Source organism: Myotis myotis, unplaced genomic scaffold (assembly GCF_014108235.1).
Source record: "Myotis myotis isolate mMyoMyo1 unplaced genomic scaffold, mMyoMyo1.p scaffold_m19_p_12, whole genome shotgun sequence".
Taxonomy (NCBI): domain Eukaryota; kingdom Metazoa; phylum Chordata; class Mammalia; order Chiroptera; family Vespertilionidae; genus Myotis; species Myotis myotis.
The window spans coordinates 48,423,911-48,445,224 of NW_023416316.1; the positions used below are offsets into that span (position 1 = coordinate 48,423,911).

Consider the following 21,314-nt stretch of genomic DNA (forward strand, 5'->3'; position numbering starts at 1 on the left):
TTTAGATAGACCAGAAAGGGGAAGACACTCCCGGTGAGAAGAATGGCAAAAACAAAGGCGTAGAAGGGAAAGCACACGGCTGCAGTCTGGGAGTTCCTGTAGAGCAGTGGTTCTCAACCTGTGGGTCCCGACCCCTTTGGGGGTCAAACGACCCTTTCACAGGGGTCGCCTAAGACCATCAGAAAACACATATATAATTACATACTGTTTTTGTGATTCATCACTATGCTTTAATTATGTTCGATTTGTAAGAATGAAATTGGGGGTCACCACAACATGAGGAACTGTATTAAAGGATCGGGGCATTAGGAAGGTTGAGAACCACTGCTGTAGAGCCTGGTGCATTGTGACTACCTCTTGCAAGCCTCAAACTTTTGCGAGGGAGGACTTGGACTTGGTTCAGCGACTAGCTTTCTGACTTGCATATCAGTTACTGAGCAGCTCGATGGCTCAAGCCTGCCCCTACATACGCTGCATTTGATTCTCTCTGGGGCCTAGGCATGTGCATTTCTGAAGAATCCCCTAAGAGTTCTATGTAGGCTAGTGAGACCCAGCGGTGATTGCAAAGGGAAGCAAGGAGTAGGTTTGGGGGCCTTCAGGGAGAATGTCCAAGATGGACTGAAACAGGGAGAGAAAAGGTGGTTCTAGAGTCCAGGTGAAGTAAAGACAGGGCCCAAAGTCAAAGGGTCGCTTAACCCCTATTTTATTTACTTCACTCTTACACTGAGGCTCTGCCTGGTGTTCCTGGCACCCAGCCAAATCAGCCCGGGGCATTTATTTTCTATCTGTGGGAAACCATCTCCAGTCCAAACAGGTCCATAGCAAATAGCCGAGGTTTACAGGACCTCTGGACCGAAAGGAAGCTGGGAATTAGATTCCGTTTGCAAAGAAGCAGGCCTTTATTATGATGGTCTTTGTTGTCTCCTAATTGCAAAACAACTCGAGGGTCATTTAAAACAGAAGGTTTTCGTCTCTGAGGTACGGTAATAGCATTGTTGTTCCAGCTTCCCAGAAAGTTTTCCTTAAGAATCATAAACGCCACACTGTTCAAGAAGAACAGCCAGCCCCGGAGAGCCATCCGGCATGATCTGCATGGCTGAGTTTGAGGTTTTGTTTCACCAGAGGCCACCCTTCCTTTAAAGGGAGGAGCCAATGGGGGAAGGCGGCTCTGATCAGCGACTGAAGGAAGGTTCCTCTCCAACACACAGTCTGGTCAGCCCGGGAGGCGGGCAGGCCAGTTCGAACGAGAGCTGCATGAACTCTGGCGCTAGTGTTTTTCTGGAGAAACACAAAGGAAGGAAGCCTGTTTTCTGACAAAGTCTAATTGCCCCCGAGAGTGCAGTTCCACAGGCCGTAAAGGGCAAAGAGCTTCGGGAAACCACCACATCAGCAAATGTCTGCTACTTTTCATCTGCTCCTCCAGGCTTCCGAGAAATACAAAGTGAAGTAAGATGTATTCCTAGAATTTATCCCAGGATCTCAACCAAGGGTAAGACTTAGTATGCACACTGTTTTTCACTTGCAAAAAGCGGTCATACAAATCCTACAGGAAACCAGATGACGTGGCCAGAATAGCCACATGACTCAGAGAACTTAAACTCTGTCTGGAAAAATAGATCTGGTGTGTTAATTTCTCTGACGTTAAACCCCCTGTGAGAACCCAAAGGAAATAGCATAATGAAGACGAGATGAAATGCTTTTTAGCTGATCTCTGTAGGAAGGTTTCTTCCACCCAAAGACATCGGCAATCTTCACTAATCACATTTCAGATTGTGGGGGTTTTTCATTCTCAAGGTAAGAAGGAAGTCTGCGATCTCAATTCCCCACTCACTCATCACATCCTCCCACCCACCTAACACACATTCACAGGCCTCACCTTAATGTAAGCCCATGAAATGGGCAGGATGGAACTGGAGCCCCACGGGCCTGCGCTGACGGTACCCACGGGCCGGGCATTCTCATCAGACGTTAACGAAATGACAGGATGACTGGGTAGGAAAGGGGCAAGATGCTTCTTCCTGTAGTTTTAAGTACAAATTCAGAAGATGTAAAAAGATCCACTACAACCAGCCAGGTACAGGCTGGGCCCTCTCAGGAAGCTGTTCCCAATAGAGCAGCGGTTCTCAACCTGTGGGTCGCGACCCCTTTGGGGGCCGAACGACCCTTTCACAGGGGTCGCCTAAGACCATCCGAAAACACATATATAATTACATATTGTTTTTGTGATTAATCACTATGCTTTAATTATGTTTCAATTTGTAACAATGAAATTGGGGGTCACCACAACATGAGGAACTGTATTAAAGGGTCGCAGCATTAGGAAGGTTGAGAACCACTGCAATAGAGGAACTCCGAGTGTGGAAGGGACCTGACAGCACTAAGGCAGACGTTCAGGAAGTGTCCCTGCCTTCCTCCTCCACTGGAAGCACGGCTCGCCAGACACGGGTGTCCCAGGGGCTCCCCCAGGAACTGGTGGAGGATTTGTCTGAGGCAGGCTCATCGGGATGTGCGGACATCCCAGCCCCATACCCTCTCCCTCCCAGCCCCACACTCTGTCCTGAGGCACCTGAGGGACATAGAAGGATGCTGCTTGGAAGAAGCCCATGGGGCTACACATCAGAGGCCTGCGTGTGAACCATTCACCCCACCCTCCCCACAGCTGAGGCACTGGGCCTCTTCCACTTACAATAAATAATAACCATCAAAAAGGAAAGCAGAAGGGCTATCTATTATAATCTCAAAAATAAAGGTTTTAAAAAATTAAAATAATAATAAGAATAAAAAGGAAAGCAGAAAAAAGGGGGCAGAATCCAAGCCCTGAAGACTGGCCCCCTTGGCACATTTTTGAAAGACTGAAGCTCAGGACATGGCTACCTAGCCTCATTTTCATAAGATAACTTGATTTCACAGTGTAAAAAGATATATAACATCGACAAGACACTCCTTTGGTCTTATTTTGACTTCATCCAATTATTTCTAATAATAAGGTTTATTTTTTCCTTACTTATCTCAGATATAGTAAGAATCCAAAGCCACTTTCTGCTAGGAGTTCTTTTGCTGTTATTGTTGTTGGATAATTCGCTTTCAATGCAACCATCAGCTGATTTTAAAGAGAAAGAAGTCTAAGTCTGAAAAGCACTTCCAGGTGCTAATATTCCAGTTCTGATCCATAATCCTCCAGCAAAGCTCCCTCTTCACTACTCTTAGTAAACGTGCCCTGTCTGTGCATGAATGGGAGCTCAGTGTGGCCAAACGTTATGGTTAATAAAATCTAATTATGGTCTTCTTTGGACATACCCTAAAGGCATCTATTTCACTGCTCCTGTCCCAGGCCCTATGGGCACATTACATAGGCGGGTAACCTCACCACCTGAAGACCTCAATGGGAATAATAGCAGGTTTGGGGCTGCTCTTTCATTCTCAGTGTCCAAAGCCATGCTGAGCCCAGCAGCCCAGAACTCACACTCCGATGGGCCCCATGCCAGGGCCGCCTCCTCCATGGGGAATGCAGAAGGTCTTGTGAAGGTTTAGGTGTGAGACATCAGACCCAAAGTCTCCAGGACGACAGATTCCCACCTACCACAATGGGAAAGAGCCGAAAGTCAAAGTCAAGAACTGGAAAGGATGCTCTGGAGAGGCAGCCAAGCTGTGTGCTGTGGCCCCTCCCCGTGGAGGAAAGGCAGGCGGAGCTGCTCACAGGCTCACCCTCAGTCCTGGCTGAGGCCTGCCTGGCATTCCATAGGCAGCATGCCTTGTGGCTTCTGTGGAAACAGCAGCTGACCATTTAGCCTAATTTAGATTCTAAAATACAGAGTTGAATATATAGTCAATTCCTAATTATCCAACCCCTGAGCAGAGAAAGAAAATGCCGCAGCACAAGAATGGTTGTACTCCTTGCAACTGACACGGGCACCTCTCAACCCAGCAGTTTAGTTCCCCCTGAACTTTCCCCGAAAGGCCCCTTTGGGCACCCTGATGGGAGGGGCTGGAGGGCTGCCCAAGAGGATGCTGATGAGCCCAGGGAGAAGAAGGGAGGCAGGCAGTTTTCCTGAGGCCATCCCGATGCCAAGGACAACATTCAACAACGACAACAATCAACGGGCGTCCCTGCCACTTTGGCATTAGGGCTGGTTTTGAATGCGGGCAGAGATAAAGAATGCATTTCTGCTAGTGAAGCAACAGACAATCCCTGGACGACACTTACAAAGGAAATCAGAAGCAAAGAGAAGCAGAAAGAGTCTGAAATAGTAAAACAAATAAGCAATGAGAAATAAGTTAGGAAGTCTCTGAGAGAGATAATGACACTCCTTGCACCCCACACAAGCCTTCTCCTTTCCCCCTCCCCCCACACTGGTCAGGACCTGCCTTCAGGGAAAGAACTATTCAGCTGTTTCACACTAACGAAGCTGGAAGCTGAAGCCAGTTTAATGCTTGTCCAAGGTCATGGCAGATCAACATCCACGGATGGCCAGAACTTGGGTCTGAATTCTCTCAGAAAGGCAGTCAGGTGAGCCTCTTGTCTCTCCCACCCCCAGAGGGATCACACCCGTGACAAGCTAAAGGCTTTCAACTCATTCCCTCCTTCCTTTCAACCGTTTCACCTCCTCCTCAGTGTCCCCCATCACCTATTTAGGATCTGTAATCTCAGTGACATTCGGGGGCTTTGTTTGAAACTGTCATCCTTGGTTCTGAATACAGTGTCATGTTTAAGACAACCCTCAAAAGGTCAGAGAAAAAAATTTTTTTCACTTAACAGTTTTCTCAGGAATCCCATCTCGTGTTGCCCACCTGAGCGTTCATATTTGCCCCGTCTAGGTAGACCTGGCCTCCGTGCTGGTGAATCAGGTCACACACGTCGCTGATGTTCTCTTCAAACACTCCATTGGTGGATGGGTACGTAATCATGATTGCTGCCAGGTTCTCCTTGTGTTTATCCACCTGTGGGTCAGAAAAGGGCAGAAGGAGACAAAGGAGGAAACCTTTCTTTCTTGGTCCAACAAACCCTTGCTTTTTATTTTAAAGGGTTAAGAAAGATGAATTCTTGGTCTTTTCATTTCTGAAGTTTTCTTAAAGTATGATGCCAACAATAAAAGATCCACAGCCATGATTCCCTTCATTAGTCATTCCAAAGAAATAACAAGATCCCTTCAGGCTAGGTCTCCATGGTCAACACCAAAAACACTGCTCAAAATTTTTGGACAGATTGGGCTCAAGTCTCTAAAGTGGTTTTCCTTTGAAGTCATCTCAGTAATGATTTCAGATCTTTTTAGTTCCAAACATGTATATTTTCACAGTTAATCTCTCTCTGCTCATCTTGCCATATCCACCATTATTCCCTTTCCCTCCCATTCTATGGAAATTAGAATTCCCACAAGGAGTGCTCCTGCTCTGGGGGGGGGGGGGGAGGGGGGGCGGGGGGGAGCTCCCTCAGTTTTCCTCCTGACAGAAGGCAAGCATATATAAAAGGAAAGCATGTGAAAAAGTTCCCGTTTTTCTGGCCAGCAAGTCATTGCAGGCTTGTATGAAAATGAAAACAAAATTTTAATGTCAGTAACCTATACTGGCCCAAAATAGTTGTTGGTAAAAACTTTGTGGACTGATGGAAGAGGGGAGGTGAATGAGAGAGGTGAGCACTGTTGTGTATGTTCAGCTTCCCTTTTGAAATCAGTTACTTGAAGTTCCCAGACTCCATGCCTAATAACCCTGACAAAATCACATTGCTATTCAACTGATTTCCTTCCCTCTTAAGATGCAGCCTCCAGTCCACCAGTGGAAAGCAGATACGGTTGCTAGGCAACCTCTTCCTGGAGGTTGGGAGGTTGGGAGTGGGGGATGGTGTTTTAGAAAGGAGGGTGGAATGCTGCCTGATATTCAGCAGGTAATGGCTGGGATGGCCACAGGCACTTGCAAAATCTGCATTTATGTTTTAATTCCCAACACAAAGATTGAGAAAAACCGGGGCTGCCAGTTTGATTATTAATGGAGGAAAGAGGGGTAGGTTGGGCAGGAGTAGGCAGGTCCTCCAAGGAGTACCCTTACTACCACCATGAATAATTCATTCGGTTTCTTACTCATGCATAAATTAGAGAATAGGATTTCAATTTAAAGAACCTGCTCCCTGTTGGTGAAAGAAGAGGAAGGCCAGACTGTGGTCCGCTTAATTCTGGAGCAAAACTGTGACTGTTGCCTTTTATTGTTCTTACAGAAACGGTTAGGTTTCCTGACTTTACGCCATTATTCCCAGACCCATTCAGAGGAGGAATTGCAGTCTTTTAATTAGAATGCAAAAGAAGCTAATGCTGATATAAACCATCCAGCCCCTGACCCCCACCACCCCTTCCCAACCCAAACCGCTCCGATCTGTTAAGTGGAAGATGGGTACCATGGCCTTGAGGTGAGCTGTGTCGATATTTCCATATTTATCCACCTCCACAGGCTGAATCTTCATGCCTGCCATGTGGGCACTTGCGGGATTGGTCCCATGAGCTGATTTTGGAATGAGGCAAACCTTAGGAATGAAATGAAAGGAAGGAAGGAGGATAAATAATCACCAGGCTATTCATAATGACAGAAAAGCCCTACAACAAGCACATCAAACCCACAGGCTCACGCGGGCCACATAAACAAGGTGTAAGTTCATGTGGCCGCAATAAAACAAAAGCTTCAATTTTCATAGAAACGTAGGTGTATTTCGATAGAGACATGCTGAATACAAAGGGCTGAAATAAATGAGTCATCATTAACATAAAAGAATAGAACATTTTAATAAAAATTAATATTTTTTCTTGAACATTAACTTACCAGACACTAAATAACTGCACAAATTAATAAGCATAATGCAAATAAACCTATTTTTCTTGTTCTCCGAAAGCGAAATATTTCCTGTTGTACACACCAAACAAGTCAGTCCAAGACTAATGACGTGGCAATCGGCTGCTAAAATATTCGCTGCTAGTATTAGTGGAGAGAAATGGTGCGCCTGCGCGTAAGGCGCGTAAGGGAGACGAATGCAACACGATTATAGTTACCAGTCACTAGTGAACGTTGTAGTTTGTTATTAATAATTATGCATAACAGGATATTATAAAAATTAAGTTATGAAATTTTTATGAAAACATTTCTCATATATCGTTATATTGGCTGGGCTGCAAAAATATTCATTGTGTGCCGCATGCGGCTCGCAGGCCACAAGTTTGACATGCTTGCCCTACACCATGCTTGGAGCAAAAGTTAAATAGGCACCACTTCCTTTATTTAAACTGACCACTAATGCCTTAAAATCTGCTGCAATTTCATTGTTACCGTATTGCAAAACATTGTCCAAAAGAGAAGTTTCTGTTTGGATGCCCAAATAATGTTCCCTCAGTACTTTGCTCCTTTATCTCAGCACACCAAAAATACACCTGGCCTTATTCTGACCTGATCTCAGTTAGAATGCGCACTCACCACCTTACAAAAACATAAGATCAGAAGCGCAACTCCGGGACTCAAATGCCCACATCACAGTGTCTGTGCCCTGCTCGGCTCTTCTTCGATCCAACAGACATGACAAGGGCAGACAGAATCCCAAAGCCTCCCAGTGTCATTGTTTATTCTGTGCAATGAATTGTCAGTTCCCATGAGAATCATAAACTAAGCACTAAGTCTGGTCACCCTCTGCCCTGTGCTCACACGACTTGTTCACTGACAACACTGCCACATGTATAAGTAAAGGCCTACAGGTTCGGACAGGTGCAGGGGCGGGAGGGACTTGGAATAAGGGGAGGGGGGCCACTTCAGGTTAAAGAGATCAAGAGAAAGTGTGTCAAGACCTACAGCTTACAGATCTATCGAATTCTAATGGAAAGTGGGTGATGGGTGCAATGCTAGAACTCCCAGATTTAAATCACTTTCATTTCCTCCCCCAAAATCACTTGAGCACAGGCAAAAACACATGCTCAAGTAGATCGGACGACGCCCCAGTATAGGAAAATGCATTACAGACTTTTCCTAAAACAACAAAAAGAAGCAACAAGCACCCTGAAAATAATCCTTTTTTTTTAAAAGAATTATTTTATGCTGCTCTAAAAAGGAAGGAACTCTTACCATTTGCAACGTCATGGATGGAACTGGAGAGCATTATGCTAAGTGAAATAAGCCAGTCAATGAAGGAAAAATACCACATGATCTCACTCATTCATGGATAATAGAGACCATTATAAACTTTTGAACAATAATAGATACAGAGGCAGAGCTGCCTCAAACAGATTGTCAAACTGCAGCAGGAAGGCCGGGGAGGGTTGCGGGGCAGGAGGTAGGGGGGTAAGAGATCAACTAAAGGACTTGTATGCATGCATAGAAGCATAACCAGTGGACATAAGACATTGGGGGATAGGGGAGGCTAGGGGACTGTCTAGGGCGGGGGGATAAAATGGACACATATGTAATACCCTTTGTAATACTTTAAGCAATAAAAAAAAAAAAAAAATTTCCAACATGGTTATGTCATTATGTCATTCTTCTAACCTTACAACTTTGAATCTCAATGTAATTATCATTTAGAGTGGAATAAAATCTAGTTCCTTGCCTGGCATTCAAAAAAAAAATAAAAAAATAAAAATAAAATAAAAAGAATTATTTTTACTGATTTCAGAGAGGAAGGGAGAGGGAGAGATAGGAACATCAACGATGAGAGAGAATCATTGATCAGCTGCCTCCTGCATGCCCTCATTGGGGACCGAGCCAGCAACTCAGGAATGTGCCCTGCCCGGGAATGAACCGTGACCTGGTTCATAGGTTGATGCTCAACCACTGAGTCATGCCAGCCAGGCTCCTTTTTTTTTTTTTTTTTTTTTTAAATACCAGAACCAATATTGCAATCCCTTGAAGAGAAATGGATGCACATTATAAAATGGGCTTACAAAAGGAAAGCTTAGCTTACAGCTGTTTCCTCAAAAACAGCAAAGTCATCTACTTAATAAAAATACACGTGCACAAAGAGAACTGTAACCAGAGGCACACATGAAAGTACTCTGTCACTCTTCTGCTGACAGCAAGTTTGTGCCTCTTTTGAATGGCTCCTCATCTCATGCTGGTTATGCTCTGTTCTCCTCAAATCCGTTTTCTTGTTTAAATGCCTCCCGTTTGTATTGAATGTGTTTTAATTTCTCAGGACCAAAGCGAGAGTCACTTGTCCTTTCTCACAAGGTATTTTTATTCCACCAAAGGATCTTGGTATAAAAGGATCCCTAGGGGCAGAACATTGATCAAGGAAGGGAAAGGCAAATGTTTTAAAAATGAATATAAACTATTTGTTAAAGGCCTAAGTGGAGAATTTATATCAGGGAAGTTCTGCTGAAACAAAAACATTCAAGCTAAGCCCTAGCCAGTTTGGCTCGGTGGATAGGATGCCGGCCTGTGGCCTGAAGGGTCATGGCTTTGATTCCAATCAAAGGCACATACCTTGGTTGCAGGCTTGATCCCAGGCCCGGGTTGGGGTGCGTGTGAGAGGACACCAATCGATGTGTCTCTATCACACAGATGTCTCTTTCTCTGTGTCTCTCCCTCTCCCTTCCACGCTCTTTAAAAATCAATGGAAAAATATCCTCGGGTGAGGATTAACAAAAAGAAAAAGGAAACATTCAAGCTAAAAATGTCAACCACCCCATGGTACACTGAATAAGGGGCCTCCAACGATGCCCACATCCTATCCCCAAAATGGCAAAGGGACTTGGCTGATGTGATTAAGTTAAGGGTCTTGAGATGAGAGATTAAGGACCTTAAGACAGGATGAGGATGAAGCTACATGGAGATGGTGAAAGAACATAATGATGGGGAGCTTTAGGGGCTACCTCAGTGCAAGGAGGAAAAACAGAAGAGGGAACGTTTGATGTCAGTCATCGGTCAGTCACTGGACAACTGGAACCTTAACATTCCTCTTGAAATCTGAATTATAGGTTGGGCTCCAAATGTATTCGCAAGTGTTCTCATCAGAAGGAGGCAGAGGGAGACCTGATTACAAAGGAAGTAGGAGATGTGATGACTGAACAGAGGCTGGCGTGATGGTAGGAAGGGGCCATGAGCCAAGGAATGAAGGAGGCCTCCAGAAATGGGGAAAGAAAGGCAAAGAAACATTCTGAATCCTTCAGAAGGAACCAGCCCTGCCAAAATCTTGACTTTAGCCAAGTGAAACCAATTTCAGACTCTTGGCCTGCACATACTGTAAGAAAATAAATGTGTATTATTTTAACCCACTAATTTTATAGTAATTTGTTACAGCAGCCACTGAAAATTAATATACATTCTGATATAAAGAGTAGTGGGGGGGGGGGACTCTGAGTGGTTTTGTCAATGATTCTTTTACAAGTTGCTGTTGGACATTTCTGGTTTTCTATATGGATCTAGGAAACTTTATTTTTTAATGTTAATTTTTCCACACTTTATTTATTTACATATTTATTTTTTAGGTAAGTTTTTCACACTTTAGAATTGTGGTGTTATGAGGGACATAGCAACAACAGGACCCAGATTTGATGTTTTACTTTATCCAAAACATCAAATCTATTAATATCCATTTAGAGATGCTGTGTTTTCCTCAGTCCCCAATATGTCTGGTGTAGAACCAACATAGCTGATCTTTGAAGGATTCAGGGTAATGCTCCTTTGCAAGAGAAGTCAATTTCTCACTCATGGTAAAAACTGAACAACCAAAGGCCATTACTTTGCCTCAGGCAATCAGGAAGAGAAAAATACATAAAAGTTTTTGGAAGGTGTTTCTTTGTTGTTGGTTCTTGTTGTTGGTTTTGGTCAATGTTTTCCCTTTGTATAGGAAACACAGTCTTTGACTAGCAAACCTGACTAGCAAATTGAGTTATTTCAAAGTGTTTAGGAGAGTGCGTGGCACATGGTGATTGCGATATAAGAATCTGATAAATAGCCCTGACTGGTTTGGCTCAGTGGATAGAATGTCGGCCTGCAGACTGAAGGGTCCCAGGGTCAATTCCGGTCAAAGGCATGTACCTTGGTTGTGGGCACATCCCTAGTAGGGAGTGTGCAGGAAGCAGCTGAATTAATGTTTCTCTCTCATTGATGTTTCTAACTCTCTATTCCTCTCCTTCTCCCTTCCTCTCTGTAAAAAATCAATAAAATATCTTAAAAAAAATAAAGAATCTAATAAATAAATATGCATTCTCCCAAATTAAACTGGAGAATCAAGAAGTTGGCTGTTGCCTTTTAAGAATGCCTGAAATTTAACTTAAGAGCAAAGTGAAACTAACTTCCCAAACCAGCTTGACACAAGAGAGCCATCAGGACCCTGGGTGGTTCCATAGCACGTGACTTCCCCACACTTCCTATCTGAATGGATTCCATCAGAGCCTATTGTGCAGGAGCAGCTGTCTCAGACTTCTCTAATGTAAACAAGCCATTTTCCCCTTCTCTAACTAAAAAAGTCAGCTTTAGTTAAAATCTTTCATCTAAAAAGGATGCCAACATTTCCAAACTCATGAGTTCTGTATTTCTACAAACTCAGTGACTGGGTGGCCTCCCCTGCCTCTTCCTCCCCTTCCTACAATGAGGCGCCAGCTCCTCTCCACCCTTCAGGAAGGAAGAGCCCCTTGTGACATCTCAATGACAGCAATGCGGACCATGGCACCAGAAAAAACATCACACACGAGGGGACGGAGAGAGAAGGGAGGACTAGAAAACACAAGGTGGGGATGGGAGGAGCCGAAAAGGAGTCTCTGGGTAAAGGACTCCTCTCAGGCCCAATCCAAAGGTCTCTCATCCTTTCTCCTTGACCTTTCCAGTTGGTCCCCCAACTCCTGACCATTCACATCTACTTCTGGGTGTCAAACTGGAGGACTGGGAAACAATGAGGGTGGGAAGCATCACAGAGGGTGGAACCTGAATTTTCGCTGGTCCTTGGTCATTAGCTCTTCGCTAGCCTTCCATGAACGAGAGGGGGGTCAGGGAGGGGACAACATGGAGATGGCCACACAGATCCCTTCCCAAGATCCCCAGACACCTCCTGATTAAAGAGCATAATGATGGGCGCTCCAGGGGCTACCTCAGTGCATAGAGGCCAAGGAGGAAAAATAGAAGAGGGAACTCTTAATATCAGTCATCTGTTACCCTTTCACTGGACAACTGGAGCCTCAACATTCCTTTCTGAACTGATGACAGTGCTGAGGCTCTGTGGTCCAAAAACAATGCTGTAGCTCTAAACTAACCCTTCCTTAGAAAGCTAAAGAACTCAAAACCATGAGAAAACTCAAGTGGGAAAAAAAACAACACAAGTTAGAATGCCTGGGGCTGTGTCTCTGGACTGGCACACCAAGTGCCTTGCATGTAGCCAGTAGTCAATAATTTATTCAATTAGTGAATGTCCTGGTTTTCAAAGGTCTTTGAAAATCAATTCTATTCCCCAGCCAGGTCAAAGGCCTGGGAAAACACATGTGGAATCCGAATGAATTAGTAAGGGAATGAGAGAGAAAATGTTCTCTCCCCTCTCCTCTTATTTTGAAAGGGAAGTGAAACAGTTTTTAGATTCTCTCATTGCAAAATCTAGGCAACTAGCCATAAGCAATCCCAGTTTTAATAAAACCAGAAATGGACTAAGATCAGGCCACCACCTATCATATCCCACTTACTGAGCCAGCCAGTACCACCCGAGCACCCTTTTCTCTAACTCTCCTAGATGGGCAGACACGTTTGTCCTGCTGTTGACTCCTATCCACTGCTCCTTCTAAGAACTCCACCTATGAACTTTGTGGACGTTCTAGCTAAGCCATGGTCATCACCAAAATGAAGACCACTCCTTCAGCCACAATTTTTTAAATATATTTTATTGATTTTTTACAGAGAGGAAGGGAGAGGGATAGAGAGTTAGAAACATTGATGAGAGAGAAACATCGATCAGCTGCCTCCTGTACACACCCTACTGGGGATGTGCCCGCAGCCAAGTACATGCCCTTGACCGGAATCGAACCTTGGACCCTTGCATCCACAGGCCGACGCTCTATCCACTGAGCCAAACCGGTCAGGGCCTTCAGCCACAATTTGAAGTCTGTATCAGATCAATTGCTAAAGCCACTGCCTCTGAAGATGAGGGTAGGTCCTGTCGAGCCCATTTGTACCTGCTGGTCCCCACAAGAACAGTTTGGACCCTGGAGACTAGACTCTCATACCCAAAGCTAACAATAAAGCAGAACCATGAACTCTGTTCCACGTCTTCCTTCGTTGCTTAGAGCTGACATCATTTAATTGAGCATTTCTTGACTCGATATTTTTTGAGCACACATATGACTAGAACTGTGGTTGGGCACAGTAGGAGTTACAGAAGAATTATAGCTCAGCCTCTGTCCTTTTCCAGGCCTGGGGCCAGGGCTGAGCCAAGGACAGGAGGTTTGGAATGGCAACATTCCTGCCCCTTACTCCCTCAGGAAATCAGTTTCACAGCCAACTGGCGGACTTTTACAGACGGGGTTTGAGCAAAAGCCTTTTATCTCTGAATGTTTTCCCTCAAAATGGTCCAGTGAAGTGTCTTGGAGGCAACAATCATAATGGCCAGTCCACAGAAATTTGTTTCTTGATTATATGTTCTCGCAGCTGCTTCTAAGAAAGCTTGGGGGGAGTGTCCCACAGAGTGAAAGGGACCCTGGGAGCTAGACCCGATGCCACCCGGTGGGGGGCAAGCACCACTTGCCCATACTCACCGTTCTGTGTCTCTCTCCTTTCTCTTCTAAGTAAGCTCGGATAGTGGCCAGCCCAGCATATTCCCCCTGGGCTCCACTGCAAAGGCAAGAAGAGAAGGATTAGGATTTGGGCCTTTTTGCTTTCATTGATCCATTCAATATTCGTTGGGGCCGGGCCGTGTGCTCGCCAACAAGTGACACAAAGTCACTCCCGGACACCATGAAAAGCTCACGGCAGATCTCTGCATGAGCCCACAGGACTTGAACAGCCAGGTCTGTGCCCTAAAGCTCACCCACTCCCACTCAGAGATGGGCCTTTCCACCCTCACTCAGAACCATGAGCCTAAAAAATATTTTTTATTATGGAAAATTTCAAAATTTTATAAAAATAAAGTAAAGAATATAAGGAACTGCCATGTGCCTATCACCCAGCTTTAACAGTTATTGGATTACTAGAGGCCCAGTGCACGAAATTTGTGCAGGGGGGGGGGCGGGGGAGGGAGTGTCCCTCAGGCCAGCCTGCACCCTCTCGCAGTCCGCAGTCCGGGAGCCCTCAGGAGATGTCCGACTGATGGCTTAGGCCCGCTCCCCGCTCCTGAGTTGAGCGTCTGCCCCCTAGTGGTCAGTGCGCGTCATAGCTACTAGTTGTTCCTCCATTCGGACAATTTGCATATTATGCTTTTATTATTATAGATGGTCGATCTTGTTTCCAACTATATCCCTCACTAACTCTCCTCACTCTGAACTAGATTATTTTGAAACAAAACTCAATCATGTCACTCATCAATTCAAATTTCAATATGTATCTTTCAAAGACAAGAATTATTTTTTTTAAATGTAACTACAACTATCACACCTAAAACTACAATGATTTCTTATATCACCAAATACTTAGTCAATGACCAAATTGCCCCAAGAAACTATGCACTTTGAAAGTGGCACCATTTTTGTCTGTCTCAGGGTCGGCTTTCCCAGGCCCCACATGCACACAGCTGCTAGCGGCCGGCCATACCCAACAAAACAGTCCTGAAAGGCACCACTTTTAGAGCGCACTTAACGACTAACACCCCAGTGAGCGATGCTGAGTCAATCTTAAACTGTTACTTAATGTTTTCAGTACACTCTGCAGGAAGGAAAGGGAAGTGACTAATAGGTCTTTTTAATCCCATTCAAAATACATATTCCTTCATTTTGCAAAATTACACCATCATTTGACTTGGTGGAAGACCCAGTGGTTTGGCATTCATCCCTCTAGTCACCCAGTAATTTTGAGATCATACTCTAAAAGCACAAGGCTTAAGAATAAATTAGATAAGCTTTCTTTTATTTCTTAGCTAAAAGCTAAGCATTGGAATTTTTTAAAGTTTATTTTTCAATTACAGTTTACATTCAATATTATTTTGAATTAGTTTCAGGTGTACAGCATAGTGGTTAAACAAGAAAAAAATTATACGTATATATTTTTAAATATATTTTTATTAATTTCAGAGAGGAAGGGAGAAGGAGAGAGATAGATAGAAACATCAATGATGAGAGAGAATCATCTATTGGCTGCCTCCTGCACGCCCCCCACAGGGGATCGAGCCTGAAACCTGGGCATGTGCCCTGACCGGGAATTGAACCGTGAACTCCTGGTTCATAGGTCAAAGCTCAACCACTGAGCTAGGTCGGCCAGGCAAAAATTATATATATATATTTTAAAAACTCTGGCAGCTGGCCCTGGCTGGTTTGGCTTAGTGGATGGAGCGTCGGCCTGCGGACTGAAGGGTCCCAGGTTTGATTCCGGTCAGGGGCATGTACTTTGGTTGCGGGCACATCCCCGGGGGGGGGGGGGGGGGTGGGAGGCAGCTGATCGATGTTTCTCACTCATTGATGTTTCTAATTCTATCCCTCTCCCTTCCTCTCTGTAAAAAATCAATAAAATATATTTTAAAAAAAACACACAAAACTCTGGCAGCTGGCGTGGCTCAGTAAAAACATATTTATATATAAAAAAAGAGAAAGTCAACATGCTAAAGATTTTATCAGAAATGCTGTTTCGATATTTCCATATTTTTGCCTGAGATGCTCTTAAAATCAGCTATGTTTCTACTCAAAAATGTGGAAGATAAGTTCTAAATGCCACACATGGCTTACTACTAGTCCACTATTAAAGAAAGGGGGTTATAGTGCCACCTGTTGGTGAGAAAGTATTATGACAAGTAAGTGCTTATTTTCATAACCCAGATTAAGAGATCATCAGAAAACCATTTGGTGTGGAGGGGCAGCTAGGATAGTGAATTTCTCCTCTTTCTTCTTTTTTTTTTAAAAAATATATTTGTATTGCTTTCAGAAAGGAAGAGAGAGGGAGAGAGAGAAATAGAAACATCAATGAAGAGAGAGAATCATTGATCGGCTGCCTCCTGCACGCCCTCTACTGGGATGAGCCGGCAACCCAGGCATGTGCCCTGACTGGGAATTGAACCCTGACTCCTAGTTCATAGGTAGATGCCCAACCACTGAGCCGTGCCAGCCGGGCAGGATAGTGAATTTCTGGCATCTCTTTAAAATGAAGCAGTTAGTGGCCTGGACCTGCAGAGCCAGCCACAGAAAGGAGGACTCTCGTGGATGGGGAGCCTCAGACCCACAGAAGTGCCCAGGGAGCACAAGATTAAACTGTTTTAGAAAAACAAGTCCCGCGAGTCCTGGCATTTACTCAGGCTGCTAAAGGAATGGTTATGGCTACGTGTGATACTGATTAACATAGAATGAGTAAAAACTAACTGACAACCTCTCCCAAAACCCAGACTCATTCTACAAAGAATCCAGAGAAATCCAGTAGACTAGAAAAAGCTAGAACACATATAACAAGCACAATGACTCCCAAGGTGATAATAAACTGGAGTTGATAGGATTCAACAGTTTTGTGATTATGTAAACCTAGACCAGTGATGGCGAACCTATGACACGCTTGTCAGAGGTGACACGGGAACTCATTTTTTTGGTTGATTTTTCTTTGTTAAATGGCATTTAAATATATAAAATAAATATCAAAAGTATAAGTCTTTGTTTTACTATGGTTGCAAATATCAAAAAATTTCTATACGTGACACGGCACCAGAGTTAAGTTAGGGTTTTTCAAAATGCTGACACGCCGAGCTCAAAAGGTTCGCCATCACTGACCTAGATCCTATTAGTAACAGTGTATCATCATAAGTGTGGAAATTCGGGGCAGCTACTCAATGTAAATTTAGAAAGAGAGAGAAAAAGAAAAGAGGGTGAGGGTAGTGGTGGAATTTGAAGATCCCATGATAGGGCTAGGGTCATAGTTCAGCTCTTTTGCCAAGATTGAAACAAGAGTTTAAGGACACAGTAAATTTCAAAGATATTTATCATTTGAACCTGGGCAAAAAGGTTGAGATTAAGAAATATTGCAATTTAGTTCCAAGGAGTACGTTTTTAGATGTTTGGAAAAAATGTTTATTGGACCATCACACAAGCTCAACCCCAAGGGATACTTGTAACCTTCTGCTAGATTTTAGAAATAAGATTGCAGATGATATGTCTATCTGAGAGGGAACGTAGCCTGCTCTTCTGGATGATTTTGCAGAATATGCATGGCCAGGAGTCACAGGCGGAAAGCATAGCACTCCTTAAGCATAAAACTTCAGATGGATTAAGATGATAAATGAATTGCAGCCTGGCCGGTGTGGCTCAGTGGTTGAACATCAACCTATGAACCAGGAGGTCACGGTTCAATTCTCAGTCAGGGCACATGCCCAGGTTTCGGGCTCGATCCCCAGTAGGGGTTGTGCAGGAGGCAGCCGATAGATGATTCTCTCTCGTCATTAATGTTTCTATCTCTTTCTCTCTCCCCTTTCCTCTCTCTGAAAACAATAAAAACCTACATTTTAAAAAATTAATTGCAGCCTATAAAGAAGGCATTTTGGTTAGTAACTGTGTACATTTGTCACTGATGTACACACAGCAGAAGACATCGTTGGCCAGCCATGAAGGAATTTCTTTATGCTGTCTAAGGAATATAGTTGCTGAGTTTATAGACACTATAAGAAATTTCTCAGAAGTTAGCTACATTGGAATATTTGGAGATTATTATAGCTGCTGTTGTTAATTTAAAAAGTAACAGAAGCCATTTTGCCAGATTGCAAAATATGCTATAATTCATGATTTAGAGTGAGTCCCAGCAGTCACCAAAACAACTGCTGAACTTCATTTGAACTGTGCTGAGAAAACAGCATTTGAGGTCTCAAATAGGGTGTTGTATTCACACACATCAGAGAGTGTTAAAAATGTGTCCTAGAGAAAATTATCATGTTATGGATCCTTAACGTTTTTAAATTTGGGGGCCAGTAATTTAAAATTTGTACATTTTTTAAAAATATAAACTATCTAGATTTGCCAGATCTATTCTTGTTTTACTTTTCCCTAGTAGTCTACTGAAAATCATTTTATAGTTTTTAACACACCATAGTGTGCACACTGATGGCCACAGTTAGTATGCGATTTCAGAGAAGTGTATGTGTTTTTTTCAGCTGCTTACAGGTCAGGGTGACAGACAATTTACCAGTACAGACACCTTGGAAGCAACAGTATTTTAACCAAACTGTTGCATACATTAAGAACCCCAAATGCTACCTGGGTCTCTACTTCTATAAGCTTAAAATAAAACCCTCTCAGCATGTCATTCTGGAATGTGTTTACCTATCAGTATCTAACTTGACAGAAGCTAAGTTCTATATTTAACCTTTGAATTCTGGTCAAGAAACATCTGGAGCCCTGATTGGTTTGGCTCAGTGGATAGAGTGTCAACCTGCGGACTGAAGGGTCCCGGGTTCGATTCCAGTCAAGGGCATGTACCTTGGTTGTGGGCACATCCCCAGTCGGGAGTGTGCAGGAAGCAGGTGATTGATGTTTCTCTCTCATCAATGTTTCTAACTCTCTATCCCTCTCCCTTCCTCTCTGTAAAAATATCAATAAAATATATTCAAAAAAAGAAAAAAGAAACATCTGGATAATTCCAGCAGCTCTAACCTTTCAGATACCTGGATACTACCTCAAAGCGGTGGTTCTCAAACTGGAGATTCCCAAACAATAGCATCAGCATCACCTGGAAACGTGTTAGAAATGCAAATTCCTGGCTCCTGCCCAGCCTAGTCACACTAAATCAGAAATTCTGGGGATGCAGACAAGTGTGAGAACCACTGCTTCAGAGCCTTACAAACATCAAAATTATACTTCTGAGAGTTAAGGAAATTAGGGGAGGCCAGACCCTTCTGCCCATTGCTTTATATTTCCCAAAAAAAGGCTCTTCATCCTTCATCCTTTTCTTCCTGGCATTGAGCATGCTATTTTTTGTGTGTTTCTTGGGAAAATCAGTCCCTACTCAGAGGTCCCCCATATTCGTTCTCCCGGAGCTCTGCAAGGGAGGATTCTGAAGCTGCGCTAGACTCAGAAAGCATATCAGAGATGATCACTGATAACCGTGAGCCCAGGAAAGGAGACGGATGTGGCAATTACCAGGTGTTTGACGCTCTGCTATAAACTATGCACATGACTGGTCGTGCTCACAAAGGCAAGCTTCAAATCTCACTCCTCTATGGCGTTCCTCCAGGTCCATACAATCTCCAACCCACTGGCGCATGAAAATCACCTGGGGAGCTGGGACCCCTGGGCTCCACCACTAGAGGAGATTCTGTGGGGTGGGGAGGGCATCAGTATTCTTCAACGCTCCCCAAGTAGTTCTAATACACAGCCTGGGCTGGGAACCTCTGCAACACCGGTGGTTTTCACAGCATGGTGGTCAGATCAGCACATCAGCATCACCTGGGAATTTGTCAGAAATGCAAATTCCCCGGCCCCACCCCAGACTGAATCAGAAACTCTGGAGGAGGGGCTTAGTAATATAACAAGCCCCCAGGGGACTCTCATGCGCAGTGAAGTTAGAGAGCCATTGATTATGCCTGTTCCCACCTTCCTTTAAGACAGTGGTTCTCAACCTTCCTAATGCTGCGACCCTTTAATACAGTTCCTCATGTTGTGGTGACCCCCAATTTCATTGTCACAAATTGAACATAATTAAAGCATAGTGATTAATCACAAAAACAATATGTAATTATATATGTGTTTTCCGATGGTCTCAGGCGACCCCTGTGAAAGGGTCGTTCGACCCCCAAAGGGTCGAGACCCACAGGTTGAGAACCGCTGCTTTAAGATCTTTCCTTGGGAGGAGATTCTGGGGAAGCCACTGCCAGTCTATCTACAATCAAGATTAATCCTGCAGTTTTTAAAGATAAAAACAACTTCCTCGCTCTTATAAGCCAAGTGAGCTAATAATAATTTTAGATTGTCTTCCCTTTTAGAGTAACATCTTTGAAAGGTGTTAATTACTGTTTCTGTCTGCCTTAAACATTGCATTATATATCATTCTAACCCAGCAGTTCCTGGAGTGTGTCTGTGAGATGCTGAATGAATTTAAGAGTGTCACCGTGTTATGAGAAACAAGCCAAAGCAACCATGCTAGGTGAAATAGGAAATGGAAAGGTAATTAAATATTTTTGGCTATGTTCTCCATCAAGCTGGAAAAGCCCTCCAGGTTCCTGACATTTTTTTTTTTTTTTTTTTTTTGATGAATCTTATTACAACCTCTTGTACATGTTTTGTATCTAACAGAGACATCAGAAAGGCTATGGTTTATGGGTAAATATGACAACATAAGTAAGGGTTACAATCTTCCTTCCAGTTCCTGACATTTTTGTTTCAAGTTCTTAAAAACCTTTGGGATCGCCCTAGCTGGTTTGGCTCAGTGGATATAGCATAGGTCTGCAGACTGAAGGGTTCTGAGCTCGATTCCAGTCAAGGGCACATGCCTGGGTTGCAGGCTTGATCCCCGGTAGGGGGGCGTGCAGGAGGCAGCCGATCAATGGTTCTCTCTCATCATTGATGTTTCAATCTCTCTCTCCCTCTCCCGTCCTCTCTGAAAACAATAAAAATATATTTAAAAACAAACAAAAACCTTTGGGATCTAACTATCGACCAAGTGAAGACTTGGCTATGTGAACCAAGGTTTTCATGTCACTCCCTCCCTCCTGTTTTTCCCCATTGAGATTGTGATTGCATCTGGGATTGTGATCTGGACATCAGAATTTGTATATTCTCACCCTAGGAATCTAATTTCCAGAAAGGGTTGGGAACCATTGCTTTCAGGGAGGGCAAGCTTCCTCATCCTTAGGTCAGCCTCTGGGGACTCTGGCTGGGACCTTAATTTACTGCAAGAGCTAATGACTTAAGAGTTAGTCTTGAAACATTGCTCTCCAATATGACACTAAAGATGCAATCCTATTCTATCACTAGAGGGCAAAATTTCTTCATTTTCAACATTTAATAAAGCATTATTGCCTAAGGTTAAGAATTCAATCAGGTTCCTCTCATACTTTTAAAAAAAAAAAAAAGCTGAATGATAGCATTTTAATGAGCGTGTACTGGAGCCTGACTTTCATGAGCGTCAGTTCCTTCCTATCTGTGCAGTGCGGATTTGAAAGGCAATTGTTAAAAGAGCTCCGTGGCCTTTCATGTGCCACCTACCCTCTTCCTAAAGGAGTCGTGCTTGATAGGGTATATTGTTTTTCAAAATGCATGGCTCTG

General features: G+C 43.7%; 1 protein-coding gene across 2 annotated transcripts in view; it reads right to left on the bottom strand.

The window, feature by feature from the left end:
• Window positions 1-21,314, bottom strand: part of GLDC (glycine decarboxylase) — a 78,453-nt gene that overhangs the window by 13,247 nt on the left and 43,892 nt on the right. Inside the window, exons 16-20 of one of the 2 annotated variants that reach the window (XM_036331116.1) lie at window positions 13,695-13,770; window positions 6,383-6,508; window positions 4,789-4,938; window positions 3,464-3,576; window positions 1,877-2,018 (exon numbers count right to left, since the gene is read on the bottom strand). In XM_036331116.1, the coding sequence (XP_036187009.1) occupies window positions 1,877-2,018; window positions 3,464-3,576; window positions 4,789-4,938; window positions 6,383-6,508; window positions 13,695-13,770 (607 nt within the window). The remainder of the gene's footprint in view (window positions 1-1,876; window positions 2,019-3,463; window positions 3,577-4,788; window positions 4,939-6,382; window positions 6,509-13,694; window positions 13,771-21,314) is intronic. The other variant, XM_036331117.1, reaches the window with a different exon arrangement.